Below are 27,317 nucleotides of genomic sequence, written 5' to 3'. Positions count from 1 at the left end.
CAAAGTTATGTTAAGATATTTTAATCATCGCAGATCACTTTTCTGTAATGAGCATCAAAAAAAAATGCAATTAATATAGACGATTGTGGCCATTGCCTGTTAGCAGCGATACATTTGTTCTTCCATGTTGTCATTAGACTGCTTAGCGACCCCTACTGGGTGTCATCAGGCCCAGACAAGGTCAACGCTTTTTGGTTTGCATTTAGATTAGATGACGAACTATGCCTGTTTATTTGATGACGATGGTTAAAGCAAGATCATGTTGGATAATGATTGTGTTATCATTTTGAGACACCTTTTGTGATAAGATGTATCTAGGATCTAAATTACCCCAGTCCAGTGGGGTTAATTTGAGTAGCATTTGGAAGATGTGATCAGATTAGAGAGAGGCCATTTCCTGATCCTCATGATCTTGAACACCCAGTTTCCGGACTTATCCAATAGCCACAAAGCTCCAGATTTACCGCGATTTTGGGATCTCAAAGCATCCAATCAGTATTTTAACCGGTTTATTTAACAAGGGAAACATCCTTATAGATTAGGCTGCATCTCGAGTCAGTTCAAAACCTCTTCTACAAACATTCACAACCAAAACAGACTTGGAGAATAATCCATAAGATACACTTTGAAAGTGGCATGGTGCTACATCTTTTGTCCAGTTAATTTAAAGGAAAAAAAATAAGTTTGATCAAATAAACAAGGCATACAAGCATTAAAAACTATGCAGATACAAAAAAACGTCAGGAGTCGAACGCAGAACAATAAAAAGCAGGACTGTCGTTTAAAAGAAGAAAATTGCATATCAGATTGAACCAAAAGATGGGGTTAAACATTTGAGTCAGGTAGTTTAAAATCCATCATCAATGAACAGTGCCAAACAAGGGAGAGGGAAAAGAGGCCAGCAGAACATGAAGACAGGGAGGACCCTCTATGCCACCTCTTCCTCCTCCTCCTCAAACTCCCCTTCCTCCTCCGCGGTGGCGTCCTGGTACTGCTGGTACTCAGACACCAGGTCGTTCATGTTGCTCTCCGCCTCCGTGAACTCCATCTCATCCATACCCTCACCTGTGTACCTGCAGTCCACAATAATACGCCATTACTACTACAACCAATGATCTTAAATGCCACAACCTCCTGAAGCATTTGCATGCAAATTCAAATTAAAAACATTTCTGGAATCATGTCAGGTGGAAAATGTTGGGTACAGACAAAATAATCCTGCTACTTGCCACTGGCCCAGTAAGGACTGACCATGTCTAGGTCAAAAAGGAGGCTTACTGAAAGAAAAGACATTCAAGCAATAACTGCCATGTTGGACATGAAACAGATGGGTGAAACTCAAGTCATCTCATTCCCATAGAGAATACTTTGTGGCAAAGAAGGTGGAGCCATAATGACATCATCCATTGTCTTTCAAGAGTAAAAGCCTAGCAGCTGTCGTTATATGTCGTGGTTACCAAGCAACCTGTATTTGTGCCCAGCCCTTCCCAGGTGTATCATTTCCCTAGTTTTTCATTAGTACAAAGATTCGGAAAGTCCCATTTACCTATCGTTTAAAAACTTATATTTGGATGGAGACTTGGACTAACCAAAACATAAATGTTGCCTGAACCCAGTGGTAAGTCAGGTATAATAATGGTTTATCCTACGTACCAGTGGAGGAAAGCCTTTCGGCGGAACATGGCAGTGAACTGCTCAGAGATGCGCTTGAACAACTCCTGGATGGCTGTGCTGTTGCCGATGAAGGTGGCAGCCATCTTGAGGCCGCGTGGTGGGATGTCACAAACGGCGGTCTTCACGTTGTTGGGGATCCATTCAACAAAGTAGCTGCTGTTCTTGTTCTGCACATTGAGCATCTGCTCGTCCACCTCCTTCATGGACATGCGACCGCGGAAGATGGCTGCCACGGTCAAGTAGCGACCATGGCGCGGGTCACACGCTGCCATCATGTTCTTGGCGTCGAACATCTGCTGCGTGAGCTCAGGAACCGTCAGAGCTCTGGAGATCAAAGGGATAACAACATTCGTTAGACAGATAGAACTGTCTCCCAACCCCTTTAAAAAGCCCACGTATATGCGGACATATCATTTCTTTGGCGTGCAGAACCGGACCTCAGCTTCAACTCAAAGCTGCCTTGCACCAAGGTTTTAATAAACACAAATAAGTTGCACCACAATATAGTTCAATGTTGTTGCTCTTCCTACCTATACTGCTGGCTTCCGCGGCTGGTGAGCGGTGCGAAGCCTGGCATGAAGAAGTGAAGGCGGGGGAAGGGCACCATGTTGACCGCCAGCTTGCGGAGGTCGGCGTTCAGCTGTCCGGGGAAGCGCAGGCAGGTGGTGACGCCGCTCATGGTGGCCGACACCAGGTGGTTGAGGTCACCGTAGGTGGGCGTAGTCAGCTTCAGAGTGCGGAAGCAGATGTCGTACAGCGCCTCGTTGTCGATGCAGTACGTCTCGTCCGTGTTCTCCACCAACTGGTGCACGGAGAGGGTGGCGTTGTAGGGCTCCACCACCGTGTCCGATACCTGCCGGGTAATGGGAGAAATGTTGTTGAAAAATTACACACAGGACATGCACCTTATCAAAATGATCCAGTGAGGAGTCCTTGACATCATCCTACCTTGGGAGAGGGTACCACACTGAAGGTGTTCATGATGCGGTCGGGGTACTCCTCGCGGATCTTGCTGATGAGCAGGGTGCCCATGCCAGAACCAGTGCCCCCACCCAGGGAGTGGGTGAGCTGGAAGCCCTGCAGGCAGTCGCAGCTTTCTGCCTCCTTCCTCACCACGTCGAGCACAGAGTCCACAAGCTCAGCCCCCTCAGTGTAGTGGCCCTTGGCCCAGTTGTTTCCAGCACCACTCTGGCCTATTCAACACCAGCAGAAGAGCTAAAAGTTAATATATTATTATTAAATATTATATAATAATATTACTATGTGGAGAACTTTTGCTAGGAGTTGAGAACTCAGGCGTAATTCTATGAAGTATTTAATGAACCAACTCTTAAGTTTAGGAAGAACCTATCATATGCATTGCATCATCATACAATAGCTTGGATACTTCAAGTTAAATAGCCTTCACAGGCATTGGAGACAATAATAGTGTTGCTAGTGTTGACCATCAGCTGTGCCAAATCCTCACCAAAGACAAAGTTGTCAGGTCTGAAGATCTGTCCAAAGGGCCCGGAGCGCACAGAGTCCATGGTGCCAGGTTCCAAGTCAACAAGCACAGCACGGGGAACATATTTGCCACCTTGAAACAAACACAGGGATGTTTTTATGACATTTAAGAGTTTGGCTTGTTCAATGGGTGCTAATTTAGCATTTGTTTTCCTATAGTGAATAAGAAAATTGTGTAATTGGATGGTAAATAATGTACCTACAAGTTTATTCTGTGGCATCCATGTAAGGTTATGTTAGATCTTTATTTTGCTTGTTTAGAAGATACCATTTATTTTTACGTTTATAAGGGTGCCTATTCATTTCAAACCAATTAGGAAAATAAATAAATATTTTAAGAAATGTTTAAATTAACGTCACCTGCTAATTGATAGATAATAGAGCACTGCTGAACAAAATTTATGATTTATCCTCAAATCATAATGCATCACCAAACACCACAATTGTGAGAAGTCGAATTAGCACCGTCATTATATATGTAACCCAAGATGGACATTTAAAACAGCAACTACACTTAAAATGTACAAGCACATATTTTAAAGTAGGTCCTGGGACCCATAGACTGCATAGGAACACTTTTCACTACATTATCTTGAAATATAGATATGGTTGTACAAACAACTTTTGTTTGTACAACCATACCTATATCACGATTTGGTGATTCTCGGCCTCTTAAATAGGACTCAGGAGTGGTAGTCCTAAACATCAGCGGAAGATGGCCTAATTAGATGAGTACTACTTAACTATTGATAATCCTGGTCTTTATCAAATCATCCACGTCTCGCGTGGAAACGATGTGGCAAGTTGTCTCCCTTTAATGACCCATCATTTCACGATTAATTACCAAACTATGACTTAAAAAGCATCATTACCAACATAGTAAATAATACGCTAGAGCGTCATCTCGATATGACGTCACGGTGCACAAGCCCTGTGGCGGGAAAAGATGGACGTCTCCATAACGAACGGGTCTGTCCACCATGGCAACCGGCAGCTGCCCTCACCGTTTACACTAACAGTGTGCATTCAAATAAAATCGCATTGTATTTAAATGAAAGCAACTTGATATGTTTAATGAATTGCCTATTACGCTGGACCATATGCGCGGTGTATTAACGTCATCTTAAGCAGTTATGTTGTCGCACAACGAAACGGTGAGTGAATCCTTTTAAATGATTGCACCCAGTGCAATAGTAATGTGTTCACCGCCCCCTGTTGGCGGGTGGTGGAGGGACATCCAACCCGCTCCGCCGGGCCAGGTTACCTGTTGCTTCATTGTAATACACGTTAATTCTCTCTAGCTGGAGGTCGCTGTCCCCGTGGTATGTCCCTGTAGGATCGATGCCATGTTCGTCGCTGATCACCTCCCAAAACTGGAATCAAGAATGAGGGAAAATTTAGTTAACTGAAACACGTTACCTTAGCTACTGACGCAAACACAACGGTATCTATGAAGCTAAAGTTAGCTTTGGCCAACTGACCTCCGCGCCATAAACATACAATATATGTAATCCATTTTAACCAATACAAAAATGAATTCACCTTCGCTCCAATTTGGTTACCACATTGGCCGGCCTGCAAATGGACGATTTCCCTCATTTTGATTATTAGAATAAATTCACACCGACTAGTACTATACTGCGCTCTCGGGCTCCTACGGATTAACTAGCTAACCCTAAGCAGCTAGATCTCTTTATACCCAAAGAGAAAATAAGCCCTACTGGTTGAATTACACGTCCATCAACATCATCAATGTATTTCATTGGTCAACGAAAAGCCGTGCCGTCTTCTGATTGGACACTATTTTGGGTAAATTCATCGTTGCTAGTGGCAACAGAAATTTAAGCATGTACACAGTGAGTAAATGAACAATGTGGTTCTGCGTGTATCTCGGGCACGACTGAGTTGTTGAATTTAGAGTTGGACATTAACACGTTTAAACCTAACCCTAACTCTCACCCCGTAACTAACAACACTGTGTCTGGCTTATAACCAGAACAGGGCGGCAGCTCGAATAACGTTGCGAATCTCATTGATCATTGACCATCAAGTACTTAAGTCAGACCCCCCAGATATTGTAAACGGGTTTAATGTTCAGATAAAATTTATTAAAGCATTGTTTATATACGAACGTAAATTGTAAAAAAAAAAAAAATGGTAGGGAACATAAATGTCCCTCCCTTTTATAATGTTTCGTTATTAAAGGTAAAAACACCTCTACTCTCCTGTGATAACAATATGCTCCACATCTTGACTCCATTTTATTAAAACGTTTTAAAAGGTTTCGATCCCAGTTTAAAATAAACACACTATAGCAGAGGATGGTTTCGATCCATCGACCTCTGGGTTATGGGCCCAGCACGCTTCCGCTGCGCCACTCTGCTATCTAGGAGACTATGTGCAGAGCATAAATATGTTTATAGCTTCTCTCCCTGCCAAGATACATTGCATAGCGACAGCATCAAATAATAGGCAGCAGGTTCATAGTAAGAAATATTTATAAAATAATTGTTTTTCAGATGGAATCATGTCGGATACGATACGACTTCTTTTGACAGGATTTAGGGACGAAAGCACATAACAGTCTGAGCGCGCACACAATTTTGCTCGCATTATTCTTTTTTAAAATAGTTAAATATGTCCACAAAGCAGTTATCAATTAAAATACAATTTTAAATGATCACTGAACCCCTATGCCTCTTAATTAGTTCCAAACATAGAAAGTCAGAAATAAATGTAGACCGCACTCTGTTTACTCTGTAGGCCTGTGTGTGCTGGTTTGTCTAGTGGAACCAGGGATAAGGTTACAATCCTATTGTCCTGCGGGCTTTTATGACATACTGACCCTAGAACCTTTATGCAGTAGAAAGAAATAGTACGATCTGAACTTACAAGAAACCTGTTCTCTCCACATTTTTTGTGTTAAACCAAATTTTAACTGAACAAAGCTAGTAGATTTCACATTGTTTAATGTTTGTCTTCGTATGAATTTAATAATATATTATCAATTTAGAACCAGAGTCCTGAAAAGTTCCCTCACACTTCAAAATAACTATACATGTAGCAAACATGTCTCCTCTGTTGCCCTATTTACTGCATGTTACTTTATGATCAACTAAGATTACTTAGTGAAGAACTCAAAATGTCCCACCTTCAGATACCTGCTTACCATAATGGATGTATTTAAACAGGATGGAGTCTTACGCCATATATTTCCCATCCTCAAAGCGTTGTTACCAGACTCAAATTCTGTTGCCCATCCCACTGGGCAACTTAATGGGGAGAACAGGCGAGACACACTCATCCTGGAGGCTGGTTCCGGTGTGGATCACCGTTTGTACCTATGGATCTCACTAGGTATCACAAGCCTATCACAACCAGGCTGTACCCAAAATAACAAGATTAATTCAATGAAATAGACGAAAAACTTGTAATACCGTAAAAATATATAGAAAATAAAGTATTAAGGTTCTGAAAAGGTAGACGGATACACAAAGTACTTTTATTATACATGTTGTACGTTAAAACACATGTGGGGACAGGAGTCATTCAACAGCCATACATTAGATAAGACCCAACAGCCATCTTCATTGAAGCCACACCATCTCAAGTTACATAGATTAGTGATCAGGGGTTGGGATCATCAGGGGGAGGGGAAAAAAAATAAAAAAAAATAAAAAAAAATTATATTATATATATATATATATATATATAGGCATATGGCAGCTGATTGTAGCTTCAACAGTTGTATGGTGGTCTTATTCCATGCTGATAGATGAGGGAGACATATTGTGTAAAACAAGGAAGCAGCACAAATAAGTATCTGAATTGAAGATATTCTAATGTTTTTTCCATGGGTTATGATCTTCAGTGTTGTCAAATTGCACTAGTTGCAATTTGCTATCGTAATCAAAACATGTGTAAACCAACATGCCCTTTGTTTGATCAAATGGAGTCCAGAAAGTCTCTATGGTGTCAAATGTAGGGTGCTAAACGGATTAGGGGAGGAATTGATTGGATTAGCATCCTATACCATCGTGCGATGTCAGAACTGAACTATAGCACTCTTTTTCTGGCAACGCTGGACCATCTCCATGACAACAGTGGCATCCTGCAGAGGGACCGCCTCCTCAGGCTCGGGTCTAGTAAGAGGGAAGTGTGGTAAACACAGAATAATGTTAATTCTTACAAACACACAAACAGCGTTAGAAAGCGTTACAAATCACCATGGTGACATACACTGTAATGGTGCATCATTCACTGGAAGAAATTGGGCGAGTATAAATTCTATGTTTGTAGAATTTAAATAACTTAAAAGTTTATTGATTTGAGCATTCAGATATTAAGTTTTGCTCTTTGAAAGCATATTGCTGTATATATCTGGATACAATCTGTTACCTCAGTTTCAATTCAATTCAGTGAAAACAATTGGTTGAACATTTTACACAATTTCTTGGTCATGTCATCATTGCGCTACTGCTCAAAACATCTCTTTTCTGAAGCCTTCATGCTTAAAGTCATGAGCCCTGATCAAAAGTAACTCTTCTAGAACAGTGATGGAAGGAGGTGAATCTGTGTACCCGAGTATTCCAACAGACATCTTCTCCATTATGTCCTTCAGAATGTCTAGCAGAGACTGTTAAGGCACAACATGATCAAGTATGATAGTAACACAGTGTTTGGTGGCTCTCAGCATGGTGTCACGTTTGTGTTCAGTACTATATTGGTGGGTTAGATGAACAGACCATTAAGGATACGGAGATATCGTCCTTGTTGCGCAGTCGAAGCGGTCCAGACTTCCTGGTTGAGGAAAGTCACAGAGGCCGACTTCAAGTGGAGCAGTCGGCAATCTGGAGGATCCAGCTGTCAGGGGAGATATATGTTCACATTTACCACACACGTCCCCATTTCGCCCCCGAGATTGGACCAGTCTGGAGTATAACCTAATCTCATCATTGAATAATCTTTTCATTGAACATAAATTATATGAAATCATCCTCACGGAAGAAGTATCATCTGTTCTAAACAAAATATTGCAAGAATTTAGAGTCAACCTTTTCACTTCACTTGTGTTGCTTAGCACCCAAGTACCTGCAGCTCCTGGTGTGACGTCACCCAGTGACCCCCAACTCCCAACACGCTGATGACATCATGCTTGTGAGGGAGGCGCTTTCCATTTGACCCTTCATCTTCCTGGAGACGCACTGAGCATGTGCAACACACACACACACACACACACACACACATACACACACACACGTTAGATTGAAGAAGGTTTGCTTATCAGACAATGTCAAACACATAATGGAAGCACTAAGGCCAGGTCCACGCTTACAAAAATTATATTTCCCCCCCATTTTCCTTGGCATCATGGCAGGAATTTCTCCGTAATGATGGACTCATTGCAAAGACGCATCTAGCTGTAGAAACGCAGTCGTACATATTCCAGGCCTATATGTGGCACTGTTTCTGCAACAGAACTCCACCAAAAAAAGAAGAAGAGGAGGCGGAGCATGCGCATCAAGCCTGCGAGCTGTATACAAACATACAGTAGAAGAAGTAGAATCCAAGAACTGAAACCGAACAACAACAACAACAACAACAGCAGTTGTTAAACCTTGTAGATTGAGCAGAAAATAATGATCAGTTAGTTATTATATTTACCAAGACAGGTTTCACCTCGGAGGTTGCTACCAAAATAATACAAATCAAACAAAAACAAATTAGACAGAAATCTAACATTGCCCACCTGGTGGGTGGTGTGATGACTTCATCATGTACATATCTGGGTTTCTCATGAATTCTAAAAGAAAAACGCAGGTGGGAGTTTTTCTCTTTTTCAGCCTGGGACCTGGTTTCAAAAGAGTGCGTTTGCAGGCACCAAAAACTCTGTGTCTTTCTGGACGGTCAGCCCAAAGACTTCCGCGTTTTTACACAAAAATCTTAGCCTTGCTGACAGGGCCTAAGGCCCCGTCCACACAGAGCTGATTTTTGGTGAAACCGTGCGTTTCACCAAAACTCTTGTGCGTTTGGGCTGACCATCCAGACGGATCTGGCAGATCCGGCACCCAAAAACACACTTTTCCGAAACCAGGTCCCAGGGTGGATTCAAATAAAAGAGACCTATGCGGTTTCGTATTTGGAATCGTGTGTACACCTGAAATGGAAACGATGAAGACATCGCCCCCCCACCAGCTGGGCAACGTAATTTTTTTTTTATTTGTAGTTTTTTGTAGCTCTAACACAGCCCCTTGGTAAATTTAATTACTAACTGTACATTAAAAAGTATTTCTGCTCAATCTAAAAGGTTTAACAACGGCTTTCTCCTCCTTGGCTGAATGTTTGTATACAGCGCGCAGGCTGGATAGCCGCAGGTTTGATGCGATCCACTTTTTTTTCTGGAGAACAGTTCAATGCGTTTTCGCAATGAGTCAGTTTTACGGAGATATTGCTGAAACGTATCAAAGGAAAACGGAGGGGAAAAGATCGTTTTCGCCTTGTTTCTTGTTCCTCTCGGACTGTATGTTTGTAAACAGCGCACAGGCTTTATGTGCATGCTCGCCTTTTCTTCTATTTTTTGCTTGAGATCTGTAGCAGTTGCATCGCCCTTTATGGGCCTGGAATGTGTACTACAGCGTATCTACAGCTCGATACGGCATCAAAGGAAAACGGATAGTTTTCGCCGTTGTGGACCGGGCCTAAGTCTAAGGAAAACATACATTTGCATATTAATTCAAGCATTCAAATTACAAGCAATGAGCCCTTCAGTGGACATACAAACACACCCAGTTTATTCACCTCCAGTGTCTATGACTATGTCCACGCCTAATCCCCCGGTTTCCTCTAGAACATCTGAAAGCAGGTCCGAAGAGCCTTCAAACACTGGAATCACCCTGGCTACAAACACAAAGGAACATCAAAGAAAAGAGGAAATAGAGTACTTTGACAAGTTGAAAATACTGAAATAATTGTCTCACTAGATGCTCTTGAACTCCTGATTGGAGAAAGACAGAATCGTTTGGAAGAGGTGTGGAATCAGGGAGAAAGAATGGTTGCTCCTCCAGGAGCTTTACCCATTCTTTAAATGTTTCAGTGTCAGGAATTACATTTTGGTGTTATTTAGCAACAACCTTATCACAGTTGATGGGGGGGCAATGGTGCTCGCAGCGTGTGCCTTTTTCTCCTGTTGATAAAAATTAAAATTAAAATGTGGAGATTGAATACAGACCTAAACTTTTTTTTTCAAGTTTTTCAAGGAATGTGTGTTGCTGTGGCGTGTGTGAGGTTGTCAACACTTTGACTCCATGGTAACTTGCGAGCTGGATACACAGGAGGCCAAATGTCTGAGAAGAAAAAAGGAGATAGGTAAATCTCACACACACACACACACACACACACACACACAGACACACACACACACACACAGTTTTCATCATACGCTGGCTCCGTCCATGACCAAGAGTGTGTGTCCAGCGGCCATTCGGGCGTGTGTGTGTAGGGCCGTATAGGCACACACTCCATCACGTATTGCTCCTGCAACGCATATCCAGCTCAACTTTTCTGGCTTGTGTACTGTAAAACACACAAACACACCACACACACACACACACACACACACACAAACACACGATTAACAATTTACCTATAAAGCAATTTCAGTAATTTCAGTTTACCTAATAAAGAACAATATATTTGTATATATTCCGACTTTAAGCTGGACAAGCATGGTTACATGCACAAGTGTATGCATTTATTACCAAGAAGGTGTTCATCAACATCGATTACATCACACAGTCCAGACCAGGGGTAGTCCAAAGGCAGAATACCTGGAAAAAGACAGCATGGCAGAAAAAGGTTTAATTTACAAAATCACAATGTACACAGACAGAACTACACTGAACAACAGATCAAACACACACACACACACACACACACACACACACACACACACACACACACACACACACACACACAGGAAACATTAATTATTGTAAACATAACATTTCTAGAGCACTTTTTGGAAAGATATAGAATGAAGCTTGGTTTTAAAGTAAAAAGTCTGACTGCATAAGGGACCAAAATGGCAAATTGACACAGCACATAACTCAGCTGTGCATGTGAGGGTATAGGAAGTGCACCTGCTCTGCGCCAAGTCAACAATTATGAATCCTGCAAAGAGAGGTCTATTTTGCAACTTACCTGTTATTACTGCAATAAAACAATATTAACGCATTGTTGTAAATGCCTGGCATGATGTTGATTGTTTGAGTACCGGTTGATTGAACTAAGCCTTCCTTACCTACAACTTCATCGTCTGGGTGGAAGAACGACACAAGGGAGCCAACTGCACAACCCAGAGAACACAAACACAATTTACACTTTTTACATAATATTATTTATAATAATAAAAAAAATCTGTTATTCTATGTTGTATTTTCACCTGTATTTTCATTTTATGTATTAAATTTTAGGCAATTAATGCTGCAGCTCTTTTGCTAAAACCTACACTATTAAACCTGTACAGATTTTAGGTTTTTACACTTTTAGACTGCATTTTGTTGTACTATTTAAACGATGTGCATGACAACAAAGAAAAAAAAGCGTCACCTTGTAGGACAACCCCTGCTACCTCTCGACCAACCGGAATCAAATCCCTCTGGATACCTAGGTCACCTAGCAGCTTGAAACAGATGTGAAAAACAGAAAGATAAACAGTGAAATGTAAACTGTTATAACCCTGAATTGTCTTTGGCTGGGAAAGTCTGGTGAAGGGTTTTCCTCACCAATGCTCACAATACAGGACTTGCCTCTTCAAACCCTGATTCTGATGCCAAAGATAACTTCCAGACAAATGTGAACAGACCAGGTCAGTTGAGCCAGGATCCATTCTAAACGTTTCGATTTTGACCAGAGTCCCGGCTGATCTGCAGTGACACATCTTTCTACGACAATGTCACCAATGAACAAATGCACAAGAAACTTATCCAAACCAAACCTCAAGGATGGTGACAAACGCAGATGCTCTTTGCCAGTGTTTAGTCATGAAGTAGAGTACAGGGTTGCTTCAGCCTCAGGTTTATGATTATATGTTTAACCTGCCCATGTTAATTGATGAGAATATACTGTGTTAGCGATACTTGCTTATACCTTACAAAAATAAACTGCAAGGACAAGATATTAGCTTCGGAGGGCATTTTTTAGATGCTTGGTAAACAAAAAGCAATGTTCATTATGTATCTATTTTGGAAAAGAGTATAACACTGGTAAAGGGGGGGGGGGGGGGGGTTAAATGTGGGGGTTCCTAAGTTGTGCCAATGTATATAGCAGCCATCTGTTCATTCATTCAACTGAATTACTGTTTTGTGCCTGCATCTGCTGATAACCTAAAGAAAAAAATTGTGAAGACTACACAACTTTGAGACATGAGAATTTGAGACATGAGTGTTATCACCATCTGGCGTTCAGAACGTAATGGATGCTGCCATCTTGTGGCATTTTTCCACAAACTATTATTACATCTTTTATATTTTTTATCATATCTAAGAAGATTAATTGGCAGTCTCGAAAATCTTCAAAGACTAAGTAATTAACTATCTATTGACAAATGAGGGTAGACAATTATGTATTTGCCCACTAAGCCTTTGCAGTATTATTATTAATGTGACCAACGGGACGTCGTGGCCACTTCCTCATCATGAATTCAAGTCACCAGCGGCGCAGTCAGCGACGTATTTCCCCCACCCAGCAAGGGTTGTTCTGACACTTTTTCTTTTGCCACGTCTCGCTTAAAAAAAAACCAACAAGAATATCTCCCCAAAAACACAAAATAATTTCACGATTAATTAAACAATGACCCAAAAATCCTCACTAATAATCTTATAATCAACATTGCAATGATTGAACATAATTAACAAATGCAATGTCAGCAATTGTCAAACTAAACGGATCAGCTGTTAAAGGTGAACTGCAGAAGAGTTTAAATAAACTTTTAAATGATCATATGAAATATATATGGTGGTTGGTGGTTCTGTTATTGTGTGGCCCCAGGTTCCTAGTCCGCTTGGTTCCCTCATTGGTTAGTGAATTAGGATATCGTCCAATGTGTCTCCAGTTTTCTCACACCTCCGAAGACAAAGAGTTGACTAACATGAGTTCCTGAACTGCTATACTCCTGAAGCTCTAGTAAGTAGGAATTTGAACGATGGTTTGAAGATTATGTCGTCTGTGGACGATCTGACCAGACAATCACAACTTTCAGACTTTGTAGCGAATCACATTTGTTATATGTGGCCCTACAGCAGCTTGATAAGTACATTTGTGAGTAAGAATGATAAAATAATTGCAGTTGGAACAGTGGGTATAATGAGGAGCTAGGAAAATATCTGGAGGTTTAGCAGGAAGTGCGAGCCATCACAATAGACCGACATTCAGAATACAGGCAGTATCTCCCTACCACCTCCATGGCTCTTTACAGGAATAAGCGACGACGATTGGGTGGATATATAATATAGGAGCAATTGTCATCAGTTACCTTGAGGTCGAGAGGACTGAGTCGACATGCCTTCATCTTAACCCTGACCTGGTGACTGTCTACATTGGCTGGGAGAGACTAAGACAGAATAAAACGGAGAGAGAAAAACAGACAAGAAGTTAGACCGATTTTCATCTTCGTTGGGTAACTATAAAGACAGACATTAAACGGAGGGGAAAAGGCTCACATTGACAGTACAATTGAGCAGATGTAGGCTTCTATATTTATTTTATGTTGTTTGGCAGCAAGCTGCTTGTTTCTTTACACATGTAGCCTACTACATCCATTTGCTTTCAAATAATTAATAATTGAGTCCAACAGTTTTAAATAACGCTGAAGCTATTATATGTGTATCATAATAACGTTACTACAAGTAGACAGTCATGCTGATTTATTACACATTATATGACAGGTTTGAAAACATTGCGCTTCCCTTTCACTGACTTGGTTTCATTCAACTACCCAAGAATGGATAGTAATGCAATTATAACCGATAAGCTTTTATAATCATGCACGCATACCTGGAAAATAAAGAGCCAAACTCACCATCTCCTGAATAACAAACTTGGTGTCCGCATCAGTCTGTCCGATTCGGCAGTACAAACCCTTCATATTGGTAAACCTTACCCTATGCTTGGCAGAGACAACTCACTCATTAATTACTTTGGAAACTCGGCTGTAATATGTGGTTTGCGCCGAACATAAGACTTCTCTCATGAGCAGCGCGATTTGTCCACTCATCTGCCTTCTTCTTCTTGTTCGCTACAGACATGGGGGCTATTTGCAACAGCGCCTACTGCTGGACCGACTGGATTACTATTTACAACATAATGCAAAATTTAGGCCAATCATACATTGTGAAATTGATTTGATTATGGAAATAATTGTCATCGTTTTGATTGTAAAACCTCAGATTGCATATCCCATTTATCATTAATTCCATTTGTACTAAGATGAAATGGGCTTGTAAGAAGTGATATGCAATAGTATTTATATGGCACTGTTTGTGCCAACAGCCAACTATGATTGATATGCACTGGTTTATGATATGTTTACGATATTTTAATAAGGTGTGCATGATCAAATTGTATTCTTGCACAAAATCTCGCGATAAAGCACCAATTGCCATTTCTACATACATTCTTTTGAAATATCGCGATATCCCACGAACATTACCCCATTTTCCAACTCTCCCTCGGTCGGGATTTCGGATCAGAGATATTCACAGGAAAGGGCTTTGGTGAATTAAAAGCGAAGTATTTGAAGGTTATACGTTGTATGGCTACATCATTTCACTGGGATCTACTTTATCAAATAATATAATGGAAATTTGACTATGAGGTAAGAGCAGAATACAAGACGTATGATGTGGAAGAATGTCCTGAGCGGCTAACGAGCTGACGTTAGCCTCTGGACAGCTAGCCTGATAGCTTCATTAATCTGTTGTATCCATGGGGTTATCCAGGATAGTTGCTCATGTTGTCCTGTGTGCTAGCACACTGGTTAAATTACAGATTTGTGTTCGGGTCTATTAGCCTGTATTTAACAAAGAGCTGGTTGATACAGCTTCAGACTGCTGTTAGACTGATGAGCAGGAGCAGCAGCTAAATCACAGCATCAGCAGGCTGGTTTTGACGCTGGGTCTTCAGTATGGGGAGGGTCCCCTTCCTTCAGTGTGGGAAGGGTCCCCCTCCTTCAGTGTGGCTAGGGTACCCTTCCTTCAGTTTGGGTAGGGTACCCTTCCTTTAGTTTGGGGAGGGTAACCTTCCTTCAGTGTGGCTAGGTTACCCTTCCCCTAGCGGGTACCAGACATGAACCCATTCAATACAACACAATTATGTACTATCAACTTCCATAAGTCCATGTGTCAACACTAACTTAGGTGCTACGTAGATATTACCTTCCAGTGCTAGTGAGAGGCATTTGTCAGATGAACAAGTTGTATCTGCTCAGATTGTGCTCTTGGGCAAGAGGAAATTCTGCCAATACCTACTGTACACCTTTTAAGATCCATGCAGTATGGTCGCATTCAAATATCCATGTCGACTGTCTCTGGTTATGTGCACCCGTTCTGCATAGCGGTGTGGACATGGGGAGTCTCTAAATAAGCTCCAGCTGCAGCCAGGGCCGGCGCTCGGCGTAGGCGACCTAGGCGATCGCCTAGGGCGGCAAATGTGTTGAGGGCGCCCTCTGGTGGCGCCCTTAATTAATTAATTAAACTATACGAAACAGGCGAAATGAAACCAAACATGTTCCCAAATGGAACGGAGAAGGGAGGGGGCGCACTGAAACCCTCACCGTAGTACGCAGGACAATGTCATAAGCTGTCTAGAGATGCGTAATGAGGAAGTGAGCTGGAGCTGATAGTACTAATGTGTAGGGTTTGAAATTTCCGGGAATTTTCAAAGTTGGAAACTTTTTATGGGAATCAACAGGAATTTATGGGAATAAACCGGGAATGTACAAAATGAAAGGTTGGCTCTTAACATTGGACTTAAATATAGTTGGGGAAAATATATTTTAGCATAATCTTGACTAACACAACCAGATTTCATGCAAGTAAACTTGAATATCTATGCTATTCCTCAATCATGCTGCTTACTGCAGAGCTATTGAGACCACAAACCCCTACATGCACTTTGCATATCTCTATCACATGTGCACTGATGACTTTTAGAACCCTGGACTAGTGCTGCACGATTAAATGAATCGCAATTGCGATATCAGCCTTTGCGATTGTATAACCGCAAAGGCTGCAATTTTTTTAATATGTATTTTCTTATTTATTCTATTTATTTTATTTTGTTGTGCTATTGAGAAAACCTAACAAGTTTGCACAGCAGAAATGCCTTTATTTTGAAAAATATATATTTGATTATATATTTAATTTTGTAAAATATTGTTATTTTGAAAACAGTACTGTACACATTTTTTAGTTTTGCTGGTTTAAGTTTGTATGTTTGAGTTGAGAAAGAAACATTTTAAAATTATCAGTAATCTGTGTGCATTTTCCTTGATAACCAAGCAAGTACACTCATGACACCATTTGTTTATTATATCGCAATCGCAAATCGCAATATTGTTCACAATAATCGCAATATGACTTTTTCACCAAATCGTGCAGCACTACCCTGGAACACACTTTTGAGCCCAGAACATATTTAACTCAAAATTCATGGTTTTGCTCTTCAATGAAAAAATAAAATAATTAGAACTTGTGACGGTTCTACTTACATATAAATCTGCTAAAATTATGTTTTTTAGTAGTTTTAAGTTTTTGTAGTCTTTAATAGTTATTTTGTAAGTGTTATTTTGCATGGATGTCTACTTATAACAAAAAAAATATATACAGTATATATTTCTGCTTGGATATGATACAGTTCGGTTAAATCATCCTAAATTCCTTGTTAATTCCCATAATTTTCAGATTTTTAGCATTTCCAAAATTCCAAAGCTTAACTTCCCATGGTAATTTACAGAAGATTTACCGGAAATTTTCCACGCCTTTTCAACCCTACTAATGTGCTATGGGGCTAGAGCCATTTATATTACGCCATCACAGTCAACAACTCTGGAATGGTGGGGCTTCCACTGCCAAAGGGATGGAAACAATTTGTAGCCAAACCCAGTAAAGAATTGAATTCAAGGTTGGACCAGTGGGGTAATACACATAATTAAACCCATGTTTCTATACCCCCTAGCAGCCCATAGGCTAGTCCTTTCCTACGTCCACCCAACCCAACTAAGGACACATGTTTATTGTTGCGCGCTTGCTACGTTTAGTTTCATAATTACAAAACCAGGGGAAATGATTCAGTGAGAAAGAAGATTTGTGGAGTGTTGTGTGTGTGTATAAGAAAGGGCAGCGGCTTCCACAAACAAAGACCGTATAAGATAACCTATTCGTATGTCAAAGCAGTTTGAAAAGCTGTGTATTGTCTCCCTGACTGTCTGTCTGGGGGTCCCACATCTACCTTAGGGGTTGATAGTAGCAAAAACTGCTACACATGCGGGTGGATGCCTGACTATTCAAGTTTGAAGTGAGAGTTCAACTTTAATTCAGTTTTCCTATTCATCTGTGAAGTACTGTGCTATTTATTAAAGATGAGTCATTGGTATTGGCATCTGTAAGGGAGTAATAATGAACAATCAGCTACTCTTTTGTAAACATAGTAATTTCAAAGCCCCATACAAGTTGTTATATTAATATCTACACAAAAAAAACCTGTGTGTGTGACTAGGGGGATGCTAGTAACCAGTTTAACTAGATCAGAGAAACAAAGGCTAACACACATAGACGCACAAACACACACTCTCTCTTCAATAGGCAAAGAAAATGGAGCAGTAGAGGGAGAGAATGCCACTGTGAGTGTTTGAATGAGTTTCTGAACGACGTGTCTTGCATACTGAGTATGCAGGAAATACATAAATGTGCCAGGATTCATAGCTGTCTGGCATATACTTGATAATGGGCCAGAAAGCACTCATGCTATCATTAAGAATCCACAGAGTATCTGTGGATGCCTTATTGCGACTATTGGAATATGTTTTGAATCGTAATGCCTACAGCAAAGCCTTTGTCGACCAAATATATATTCGTGGTAAGCAGGTCTCAAAAGACTTTGGAACCTATAGCCTGTAGCCTATAGGGGACGCTTTATTGAATGGTCAAGGTCAGCCTAGACACCTGGAGGCCGGAAATATCGGAAACTTGGTATACAAACCTTACTTCACATGCTGAACCTTTGGGCTTCGTGGACCCCTAATGACCATCTGCATAGTTTTCTCTGTACTGTGAAACTTTTGAAAAACTTCCAAAAGCCACATGTACAAATTGTACACAATTTAGAACACATACTGTATGATGTTGTGTCTGATTTATAACTGTCCAAAATAATTTTGATTGCATAAAATGGCCAGCTTGTGTGTTAATCAAAATTATCCAATCTTTAATCAACATCATTCTATCTGAGAATGAGCAGGATCAGCAGTGCTTGGGGCTGTAAAAACCCATCAATAATTCCAACACTTAAAATTTGCTAAATTTCTTTATTTTATATCTTTGTTGGCATTTGTTTCATTGTCTGTCAGGCTATTGTTATCATTTAGTAGGAGTGGGGAAAATAATCGATTCTTCGATTCATCGCGATTCTGTGTAGAACGATTCCATCTCGATTAGTGATCAACCGATATATCGGCCGGCCGATATTGCCGGCCGATATTATCGGCCAATATTTGCGTTTATTTACGTGTATCGTATCGGCCGATTTCTTAATTTATTTTTTTGGGCATGTTTTACAGACAGTTCAATCAATGTTAATTTTTTAAAATTTAGACATTGTAACATTTGTTATCATCATTGTGTCATTTTTATGATGTAAATTGAAGGAGGCTTAGCCTGGAAATCCAGACCAACATCTAGAAAGCTGTAGGGTCTGGCAACGAGTAATAAAAATGGCCTAACTCGAGGGGCGGCACCAAGCATGCATTTGAAAATATCACTGGATAACACTATGACCAATCAGAAGAATGCAAGGGGTGACGTATCCAGACCAGTGGAGCTAACCAATAGATAAGACTCTTGCCGTATCCGGTCGGTAAAACAGCAACGCTTTTGGCCCGCCTATATTGATACATCAATGTGATTGATTAATGTTCTGGGCCAGGGGAGACCCAGAATATACACGAGTATATTGCTCGTTCCCAGAGTGACTCGCTGAGCAAATTGAAATTGTGCTCTCGCGAGAACTCTGGATTTCCAGGGTATTATCGGCTTCAAATATCGGCTCAAGAAAATCGGTTTCGGCGTATCGGTTATCGGCTAAGGCTGATGAAAAAAATGTATTTTTTTCATCAGCCTGTATCGGTATCGGCCCTTAAAAAATCTCTATCGGTCGATCCCTAGTCTCGATTCAGATAAGTTAATTATCGGAATAAAAAATAATATAATTTTTTTTATTTTATTTTTTTTAAATTTGTTCGCCTCCTGCAACATTCTGTTAGACAGAGAGGGATAATTTGAGTAGTTTTAAAATTATTTAATTTATCTTAAATGTGTACTGCCAATCTGATTTGTCTGGACGCGACTGTCATTCAGCCTACACATAGCATGCACGCAAACTCGCAACCAGACACAAGAATGACGAACAAGTGCTTATTCTTATAATTGACTAAGGGCAGCTTTTTCTTTAATGACATGGAAAAGAAAGATTAGAAAGAATAGAAAACTAAATTTGTTTATTTTTTACCTTCTTCCATAGTGTGTTGTAATGCAAGCTGCATTGATTATTGTATTGTTAATAGAAAGTCATATTTGTGACAAAAGCTTTTTCTCTAATAAAATATTAGATAAGGTAATTAATCTGAGTGATTAGCAAACTGAGTAGGAAATTCAGATATTTTTTTGAAAATCCTGCATGGAAATGTCCATACATTTTTTTTTTGCTTCAAGATGCATCAATAATCGTTTTAGAATCTAATCGTTGACCTCTGAATCGAATCCTGAGGTGCCAAAAGATTCTTCCCACCCAATCATTTAGTGGCTGGTGACAATGAAGAGGTGTGTGTGTGTGTGTGTGTGTGTGTGTGTGTGTGTGTGTGTGTGTGTGCAAGGTTGCCATCTAACTGCAGTGCTCAACGCTAAGCTTTTTTCCATTCGCCCAGTCGGGCCAGTGGGTCGGAATTCTACTTGCCCGAAGTCAATTTATACTGGCCCAGATACAAATTGTTTCTTTATTAGTGGTTATCTAATATCGATAAAGACTCAAGTAAATTTATACTAAGTAAATCAAATAATTCACCAAGCGTTATCCGACGTTGACAAGGGGAGGGGGATAGGATAACTTTCTCCAAGATGACATGTTGGAGACCTGCCTCCCACCTTCAGGTGAACTTCTCACCCGGATGTACGGCTCTGTGTTTAATAAATAATATATGCTGGTAGGGGAGATCAACAAGCTGTGTGCTGTTGTTGCAACGGACGGTGTGGAACTATTAACCGAGGTTGATGTTTTTCTGAGAATGCCACGGAAACCATTCACAGTTCGCTTCTTCCCCAGTCTGAGTCACAGCTGGAAGTGATCAGCGCTAAACAACCCCGCTTTATCAACAGATATTTTTTCCTTTTGACTACTGAAGTGCTTCAATCCGTTAAAATAAATGTGTTGTTTTAACAATGCTACAATGTCCCTCTGGATTGCTGCATGGATATCAGTGGAACAGAAATCCTACAGGCGCTATAGTGGTTGATGGATCGCATGAAAAGGAAAATAGATCACTACCGATTCTATTCATTCAATTACCACCCTCATACAATTAGTAGGAGGGGGGACTTTTTTTTTTTTATGAGTCAATGTCTGCACTGCATCACTCCAGTGGAAGTGAACTATATTCTAGGGCATTTGCAGACATAAGCACCTTATCACAACCACTGTTGTCATTGTTTTGTTTTAGGTGTGGCCTATCTGAAGACTGACTGAACCATGGCACAGTTCCCTACCACATTTGCAGGTTTGTTTTGTTGCCTGCCCATCTCCTCATCTCATGTCTCATGTGGTTTCCTGTGCCTGTCTTTCTGCTAGTCTATATATGAGTCTCATTTGCTTAGGATGCACAGAGCCCAGTGTGGTCAAACAAACATGTTAGAGACCTATATCTATGTCATGTCAGCAGTATCCTCTAGTGCAGTGTTTCCCCCCAAAAAATTCTTGGCACCCAGAATTTTTTGGATTTTCACAGTATTCACAGTATAAACATCAGGACTATTGTACGTCAACTCTCATTAGGCACATTATGTGCTATTTACCTGGCTAATGTGATCGTTGGGCCTGCTTGCCTTTTAGGATTGCATTCCAGTCCGGTGTACAACAGAACAGCATGACGTGCATATCGGGTGCAGCGTTCAGTCTAGTTCTGTGTTTTGTAGTTAGTTAGTTTTTGAGAGAGAAAAGAAAAATATATATTTTGTTTTGTAAAAAAACAACAAAATAAAATCTCCCAGACCCAGTCTTTGGAAAAGACTCCTCTAGTGTCCTCTCTTTATTTGCAGATAGGGGGGTCCTTATCTCTAGGTCATTGCACCCTAAATGTTAATCATGAATGTTCATGGCCATTCCCAGATCGGACCTTCTATATTTTTCACTGCTCATTCTTTCATCTTAATTTCTCTAGTGGATGTGAACTATAGACCCAGAGCATCTTGTCCCACTTCCTCTCTGTGTGTGTGTGTGTGTGTGTGTGTGTGTGTGTGTGTGTGTGTGTGTTAGGTCCAGTATCAGATGTGTTTATGATCTCGTTGGATGAAAGGGCCAAACATGATCAGCAGTTCCACAGTCTTGCCCCTGCTGGAGGGTATATCACAGGTAATGCTCAACACACTGTCACATACACAAACGCCTAATGCACCATAGGAAACAATCTTCCTTCATATTATTCTCACCTACAGTAGTTATGATACTCTTGGATGGTAGCACCCACAGTAAGCCTGGAGTTGGATTACCTGTTTCACCTCTATTGATCCCTAGGGGACCAGGCCAGGAACTTCTTTCTCCAGTCTGGACTGCCCCCTCCAATCCTGGCCCAAATCTGGTGAGTCACGTGACCTGTGATTACCGTTTTTGATGCATGTATTTACTTCCATTAAAATCATCTAACCATTAAGGTGAATCCTTTTTATTTTGTGAAGATTGAAATATGCTTTTTAGCAATGATTGCAATTCAGCATTAGAGAAATTGCACACATTCTATATTTTGAAAAGCACATTTATATACTTGTTACTGTACCACATCCAACAACACTGGTGTAATTGAACTAGTATATTAATAAAGTTTATAAAGGTTGTGTATCACTGGAACTTTTTTGTTGCTGCTAAAAAAACGAAACCGGGGGTACAGAGTGTAGCTAGTTCGTTCTTTCACTTCTGTCCTGTATTTTAGGTTCCAACTTCTTTCTGCTTTCCACTCTTCTGTTGATATTTTGGAAAAGTCTTAATAAATGCAGCATTGATATCGCCACAAAAAGTGTCTGCATTACGGGATTGGTACTGGTAGCCCTACCCGGCATCTTCGATGTGTTGTAAACAAAACACTGCGACTTCCACTGAATACTATTCCTGCTCCCGTCAGGCCTCTTACACACTCTGCTTAGCCGCCAGCCCTTAAGTATACTACAGGTTATAGAGTATCTCTAGGATGTGTGAACACGTCTGATGAGGCTAATATCCTGTTGTGTGTTTCATGTGTGAAAAGGCGACTGATCATTAGCAGACCTGAGTTTATCTGGAGTGCATGTATGAAAGGTCTACAAGTCTCTGGGCTAAATGTGACTGCTGCTAAATGATTTAATGTAAATGTAAAACATGGACAATAGCACCAAATAATGTGTGTTTTTTGTGTGTCGGCAGGGCTCTGGCTGACATGAACAGTGACGGCCGCATGGATATCTATGAGTTCTCTATAGCCATGAAACTCATCAAACTGAAACTCCAGGGTCACCCTCTGCCCCCCAGCTTGCCCACCAGCATGAACCCCCCTCTGCCACCGCAGACTGCCTTTGGTGAGTCTGGCGATATAAAGGATGCCCCTTCACCTTTCTTTGGGCCGACAACCATCACCAATCTTTTCAATATGTGATCGGCCGATCCGATCACCAATCTTTTTAATATATGTGATCGGCCGATCCGATACCCATCAGCAATCTTTTTAAAATGTGATCAGCCGATCCGATCACCAAGCTTTTCAATATGTGATCGGCCGGTCTGATACGTTATATACATATTTTTAATGTATACATAGGATGTTTCTGTTGAAAATCATTGTATGCCGATTATATCAGGGTTCTCGGTTAGCGTTATATGAGAGTTATTGGTAATTAGTTGGGCAGATGAAAAATACGTTTGGTTTAGACTCATTTAGAGTGGAACCACACCACACCGTCTAACCTATAAGTTTATCTGTAAAGGAACGTTGATGTAGTGATGTAACATTTATAGCATAACATATATTTAATGTTACATCACTAACAAAGGAGAAGGAATCAGTAGGTTTACTGTTTATTGGAATGAGGCTGTCAGACACAATCTCATGCACTATTGGCGCATTTCCACCGGCAGTGCTTCGGCCCAGCACGCCTCAGCCAAGTAGTGAAGGTGCGGTATAGCCCAGCTCATACTGAACCGGAAATGCGCCATGAGGAAAGGAGCAATAATGGATAACAACCTTGACTATATGGAAAATACACCACCAAAATATAATCAAATGTACCAATAGTACTTGTGATACATCTACACACATCAATACTCACGTGTTGAGGGAGTACATCGGCCAAGAATGATAGGTGGGCCATCAATCAGTGAATTATCAATATGATTATGTGTGTTCTGTGCATTGCTAAACATCTATTGTGTCCTATGCATCCAAGTTCCTTCATTGCGTCAAATACAAAGCATGTTTCTAATGTTACCAGCAAGAACACCTTCCAAAAGGCCATAGAACTTAATAATGCATGATAATTGAACAGAGATGGCCCCGGCTCCATGTTTCCATTTCCGCTGAGGTGAACATATGAGTCAGAGTATATTAATGCTGCCTGCTCTCTTCATGTGGACCTTTGCTTTAGTCACCATGAATTGATCTCATATTAATTTTAATTGAACGGAAACAAAGATAATTCTACAATGCTTCTCTGATTTGCTATTTAGCAAAGTCCTGTTCCCTTATCTAATCATTTAGTACAGTGTTTCTCCCAAAGGTCTGGGTCAAAGTTAAATGGTGATCGGAAGCATGGTTTTAAACAGGCATGAATAACAAAAAAACATAATTAGTACCAGATCAAAGGCATGGTCCTCTAGTGACTTAAGAAATAATAAATTTAAGCAAGCTAGTAGTAGTACAGTGTCTGAGACCTAAGCAGAAGGGTTTTTGATTCTCATTCTGTCTTTGCCATCGCCCACCTCCTAGGCATGCCTCCTATGGCTTCCATCGCAGCCGGCCTGCCAGGGGTCCCCCCTCTACCCCTTCCTCCGCTCCTGGTGGGGGTGTCCCCGCCCCTCATCTCCTCGGTCCCGCCTCCCCTGCCCCCACCCATTTCCAATGGGGCCCCTCCCACAGGCATGATTCAGCCAATCGCAGGCTTCCCTCATCCAGGTACAAAAGTGAAATATAATTTTAATTACAACCGGTGACTATCCTTAACCATGATAGTTACAAAAGTTACAAAAGAGTGTTATATACAGGTAACATTCATGTATATAGCAAAATGATATCATAGGAGTGCGATGCCGAAGCACTGAACCAAGTTAAACAAAGTTGTCTCTGTCTGTGTGTCGTAATCCAACGAGCAAACCGGTGATCTTCCTGGTAGGTCTCATCCAGCTGTCCTCTGTTTCCAGGCTCCTCCGTCAACAAGTCCTCGTCGTTCAGCCGCTCCAGTAGCAAGCTCCAGAAGGGCCCGTCTGTGGAGGCTGCTAGGTAACGGCCATCATAGTTCATGACCCACAGTGAGCCACAGGAACAGCCTTCACTCAGTCTCTCACCTTGTGGATATCTATCTATTCTGAAGGCTATGTATGTGCTAGGAAATGTCAATACTTTTTAATATTATTTTGTATGTGTGCTTAATTGCGGGTTTGGTTTATTGTAATCATCTGCTGAATATTACCATCTAACTACCATCTATGTTTCGACTTGGAAAACATGGTGAATAAAGGAGGTCTATCGATGAGATTACAATGTTTGTGGGGTTGTGTTGTACATGTTCTCTTGGTATTTCAATAGGTTTGTTTTTATGTGTGTATGAGTTAATGTTTCCCTTTGTCCCGCCCAGTGCTCTGACGCCGCCCCCTGATTGGGCAGTTCCTCAGTCATCCAGGCTTAAGTACAGGCAACTCTTCAACTCCCAGGACAAGATGATGAGTGGACACCTCACTGGTGAATGACGGCTGCCACTTTATTTACTCACACACTATTGCACACACACACACAAATTGCCCCTGTGTGTGTGTGTCTGTGTGTCCCCCTGTTCTTTGAACTTGTATCAATCCTTTCTAAGAAACTAATTATATTTGTGCATGTGTGTGTGTGTGTGTGTTTTCAGGTCCTCAAGCTCGTACTATTCTCATGCAATCCAGTCTTCCTCAGACCCAGCTAGCTTCTATATGGTAAACTTCAGTCAACATTACGTACACAGGCACACAGTTTTGCACTGCACAAAATATGTTTCCTACTTGCATTGCACTGCACACACTACACATATTTTAATATTTAATGTACATGAGGGATTTTTTCTAAAAACATACAACACTCTTTGTGGAAGATTCAGTTTTCTATCACCCTGGATAATAACGACTCCATGACCGACATTCTAAATTATACATATTGCTCCCATACGTCACAATGTTCGGAAAAAATCCCACTTAACACAATCCATTGCAGGATTTCATGATCAATATTAAATACCTTAAATAGTCTGTTTGTTCCCAACCCCTTTGTTCATGTTTGATCAACCATTCATGTGTACTGTCCCCCTCCCAGGAGTTTATCAGACATAGACCAGGATGGCAAGTTGACGGCTGAGGAGTTCATCCTAGCCATGCACCTCATCGACATGGCCATGTCGGGGCTCCCCCTCCCCCCCATCCTCCCCCCAGACTACCTGCCTCCCACCTTCAGGTGAACTTCTCACCTGGATGTACGGCTCTGTGTTTAATAGATAATATATGCTGTTAGGGGAGATCAACAAGTTGTGTGCTGTTATTGCAGCGGTGTGGAATTATTCACCGAGGTTGATGTTTTTCTGAGAATGCCACGGAAACCATTCACAATTCGCTTCTTTCCCAGTCTGAGTCATAGCCGGAAGTGATCAGTGCTTAACAACCCCGCTTTATCAACAGATATTTTTTCCTTTTGACTACTGAATTGCTTCAATCCGTTTGAACAAATGTGTTATTTTAACAATGCTACAATTTCCCTTTGGATTGCTGCGTGGACGTCAGTGGAGCAGAAATCCTACAGGCGCTATTGTGGTTGATGGATCACATGAAAAGAGAAATAGATCACTAGAATGAATCAATAGATTCATTCAATTACCACCCTCATACAATTAGTAGGAGGGGGGACTTTTTGGTTTATTTTGCCTTTTTTGAAAAAGCTGCTAAATAGGGTGAAAACCATGAAACCTTTATTAATACCGCCCGCTTACTGCCACTTCTTATTTCTATGGCTGAAACTAGCTAGTGGAAACACCCCCATGGGAAACAAGATCCTAGGGACAACCGTAGAACCATGCATAAATATCATCATTGCAACCCTTTTTGATAGCAAAAATACCTAGGCATAATAATCCTAATAGAATAGAATATAAGGCCAGAGGGCACAGAAGACCAGGGACACGGTATCATTAAAAGCTGTGCGTGTTTAAGGAGAGTACGGAGCGACAGTGTGCAGTCGGACCAGAAAAGCGTCCAGGAGGAGGCTGAGGAGGAAGCTGAGACCAACCAGAAGCTACCAGGTGATTGGTCGCTGGCTCAATGTACCATTACGTTGGATGAGTTTAGTTCTTCGACACACTCTTCTAAAGCCTAATTACCACCAGTGTAAAGTAAAAACAAAA

The 27,317-nt window shown here is 41.0% G+C and overlaps 3 protein-coding genes across 3 annotated transcripts in view; 1 reads left to right on the top strand and 2 right to left on the bottom strand.

Moving 5' to 3' along the window:
- Positions 1 to 495: 495 nt before the first annotated feature.
- LOC307091785 (tubulin beta-4B chain) lies at positions 496 to 4,863 on the bottom strand. The gene is made up of 7 exons (XM_079758586.1): positions 4,723 to 4,863; positions 4,445 to 4,553; positions 3,143 to 3,253; positions 2,623 to 2,867; positions 2,205 to 2,527; positions 1,654 to 1,998; positions 496 to 1,073 (listed from the first exon to the last, which is right to left on the bottom strand). Exons 1-7 carry the CDS (start codon positions 4,777 to 4,779, stop codon positions 929 to 931), a joined length of 1,335 nt encoding a protein of 444 aa, XP_079614712.1. The 5' UTR covers positions 4,780 to 4,863; the 3' UTR covers positions 496 to 928.
- Positions 4,864 to 6,660: 1,797 nt separating this feature from the next.
- On the bottom strand, positions 6,661 to 14,469 carry cryzl1 (crystallin, zeta (quinone reductase)-like 1). The gene is made up of 12 exons (XM_079730253.1): positions 14,258 to 14,469; positions 13,712 to 13,789; positions 11,788 to 11,860; positions 11,480 to 11,524; positions 10,938 to 11,006; positions 10,619 to 10,752; positions 10,409 to 10,523; positions 9,979 to 10,077; positions 8,272 to 8,384; positions 7,938 to 8,043; positions 7,761 to 7,806; positions 6,661 to 7,322 (listed from the first exon to the last, which is right to left on the bottom strand). The coding sequence occupies exons 1-12, from the start codon at positions 14,321 to 14,323 to the stop codon at positions 7,226 to 7,228; spliced, it is 1,041 nt and encodes a 346-aa protein (XP_079586379.1). The 5' UTR covers positions 14,324 to 14,469; the 3' UTR covers positions 6,661 to 7,225.
- Positions 14,470 to 14,901: 432 nt separating this feature from the next.
- The window catches only part of itsn1 (intersectin 1 (SH3 domain protein)), a 71,296-nt gene continuing 58,880 nt past the window's right edge, over positions 14,902 to 27,317 (top strand). Inside the window, exons 1-11 of the mRNA XM_079730252.1 lie at positions 14,902 to 15,052; positions 21,164 to 21,220; positions 21,976 to 22,071; positions 22,234 to 22,297; positions 23,113 to 23,264; positions 24,668 to 24,853; positions 25,099 to 25,177; positions 25,533 to 25,636; positions 25,803 to 25,866; positions 26,240 to 26,377; positions 27,127 to 27,215. Coding sequence (XP_079586378.1) covers positions 21,193 to 21,220; positions 21,976 to 22,071; positions 22,234 to 22,297; positions 23,113 to 23,264; positions 24,668 to 24,853; positions 25,099 to 25,177; positions 25,533 to 25,636; positions 25,803 to 25,866; positions 26,240 to 26,377; positions 27,127 to 27,215 — 1,000 coding nt within the window. The 5' untranslated portion in view covers positions 14,902 to 15,052; positions 21,164 to 21,192. The remainder of the gene's footprint in view (positions 15,053 to 21,163; positions 21,221 to 21,975; positions 22,072 to 22,233; positions 22,298 to 23,112; positions 23,265 to 24,667; positions 24,854 to 25,098; positions 25,178 to 25,532; positions 25,637 to 25,802; positions 25,867 to 26,239; positions 26,378 to 27,126; positions 27,216 to 27,317) is intronic.

This window comes from Pollachius pollachius, assembly GCF_949987615.1.
Source record: "Pollachius pollachius genome assembly, chromosome: 2".
Taxonomy (NCBI): domain Eukaryota; kingdom Metazoa; phylum Chordata; class Actinopteri; order Gadiformes; family Gadidae; genus Pollachius; species Pollachius pollachius.
The sequence above is the reverse complement of the archived record's forward strand: the minus strand, read 5'-3'. Positions and strand labels throughout refer to the sequence as shown.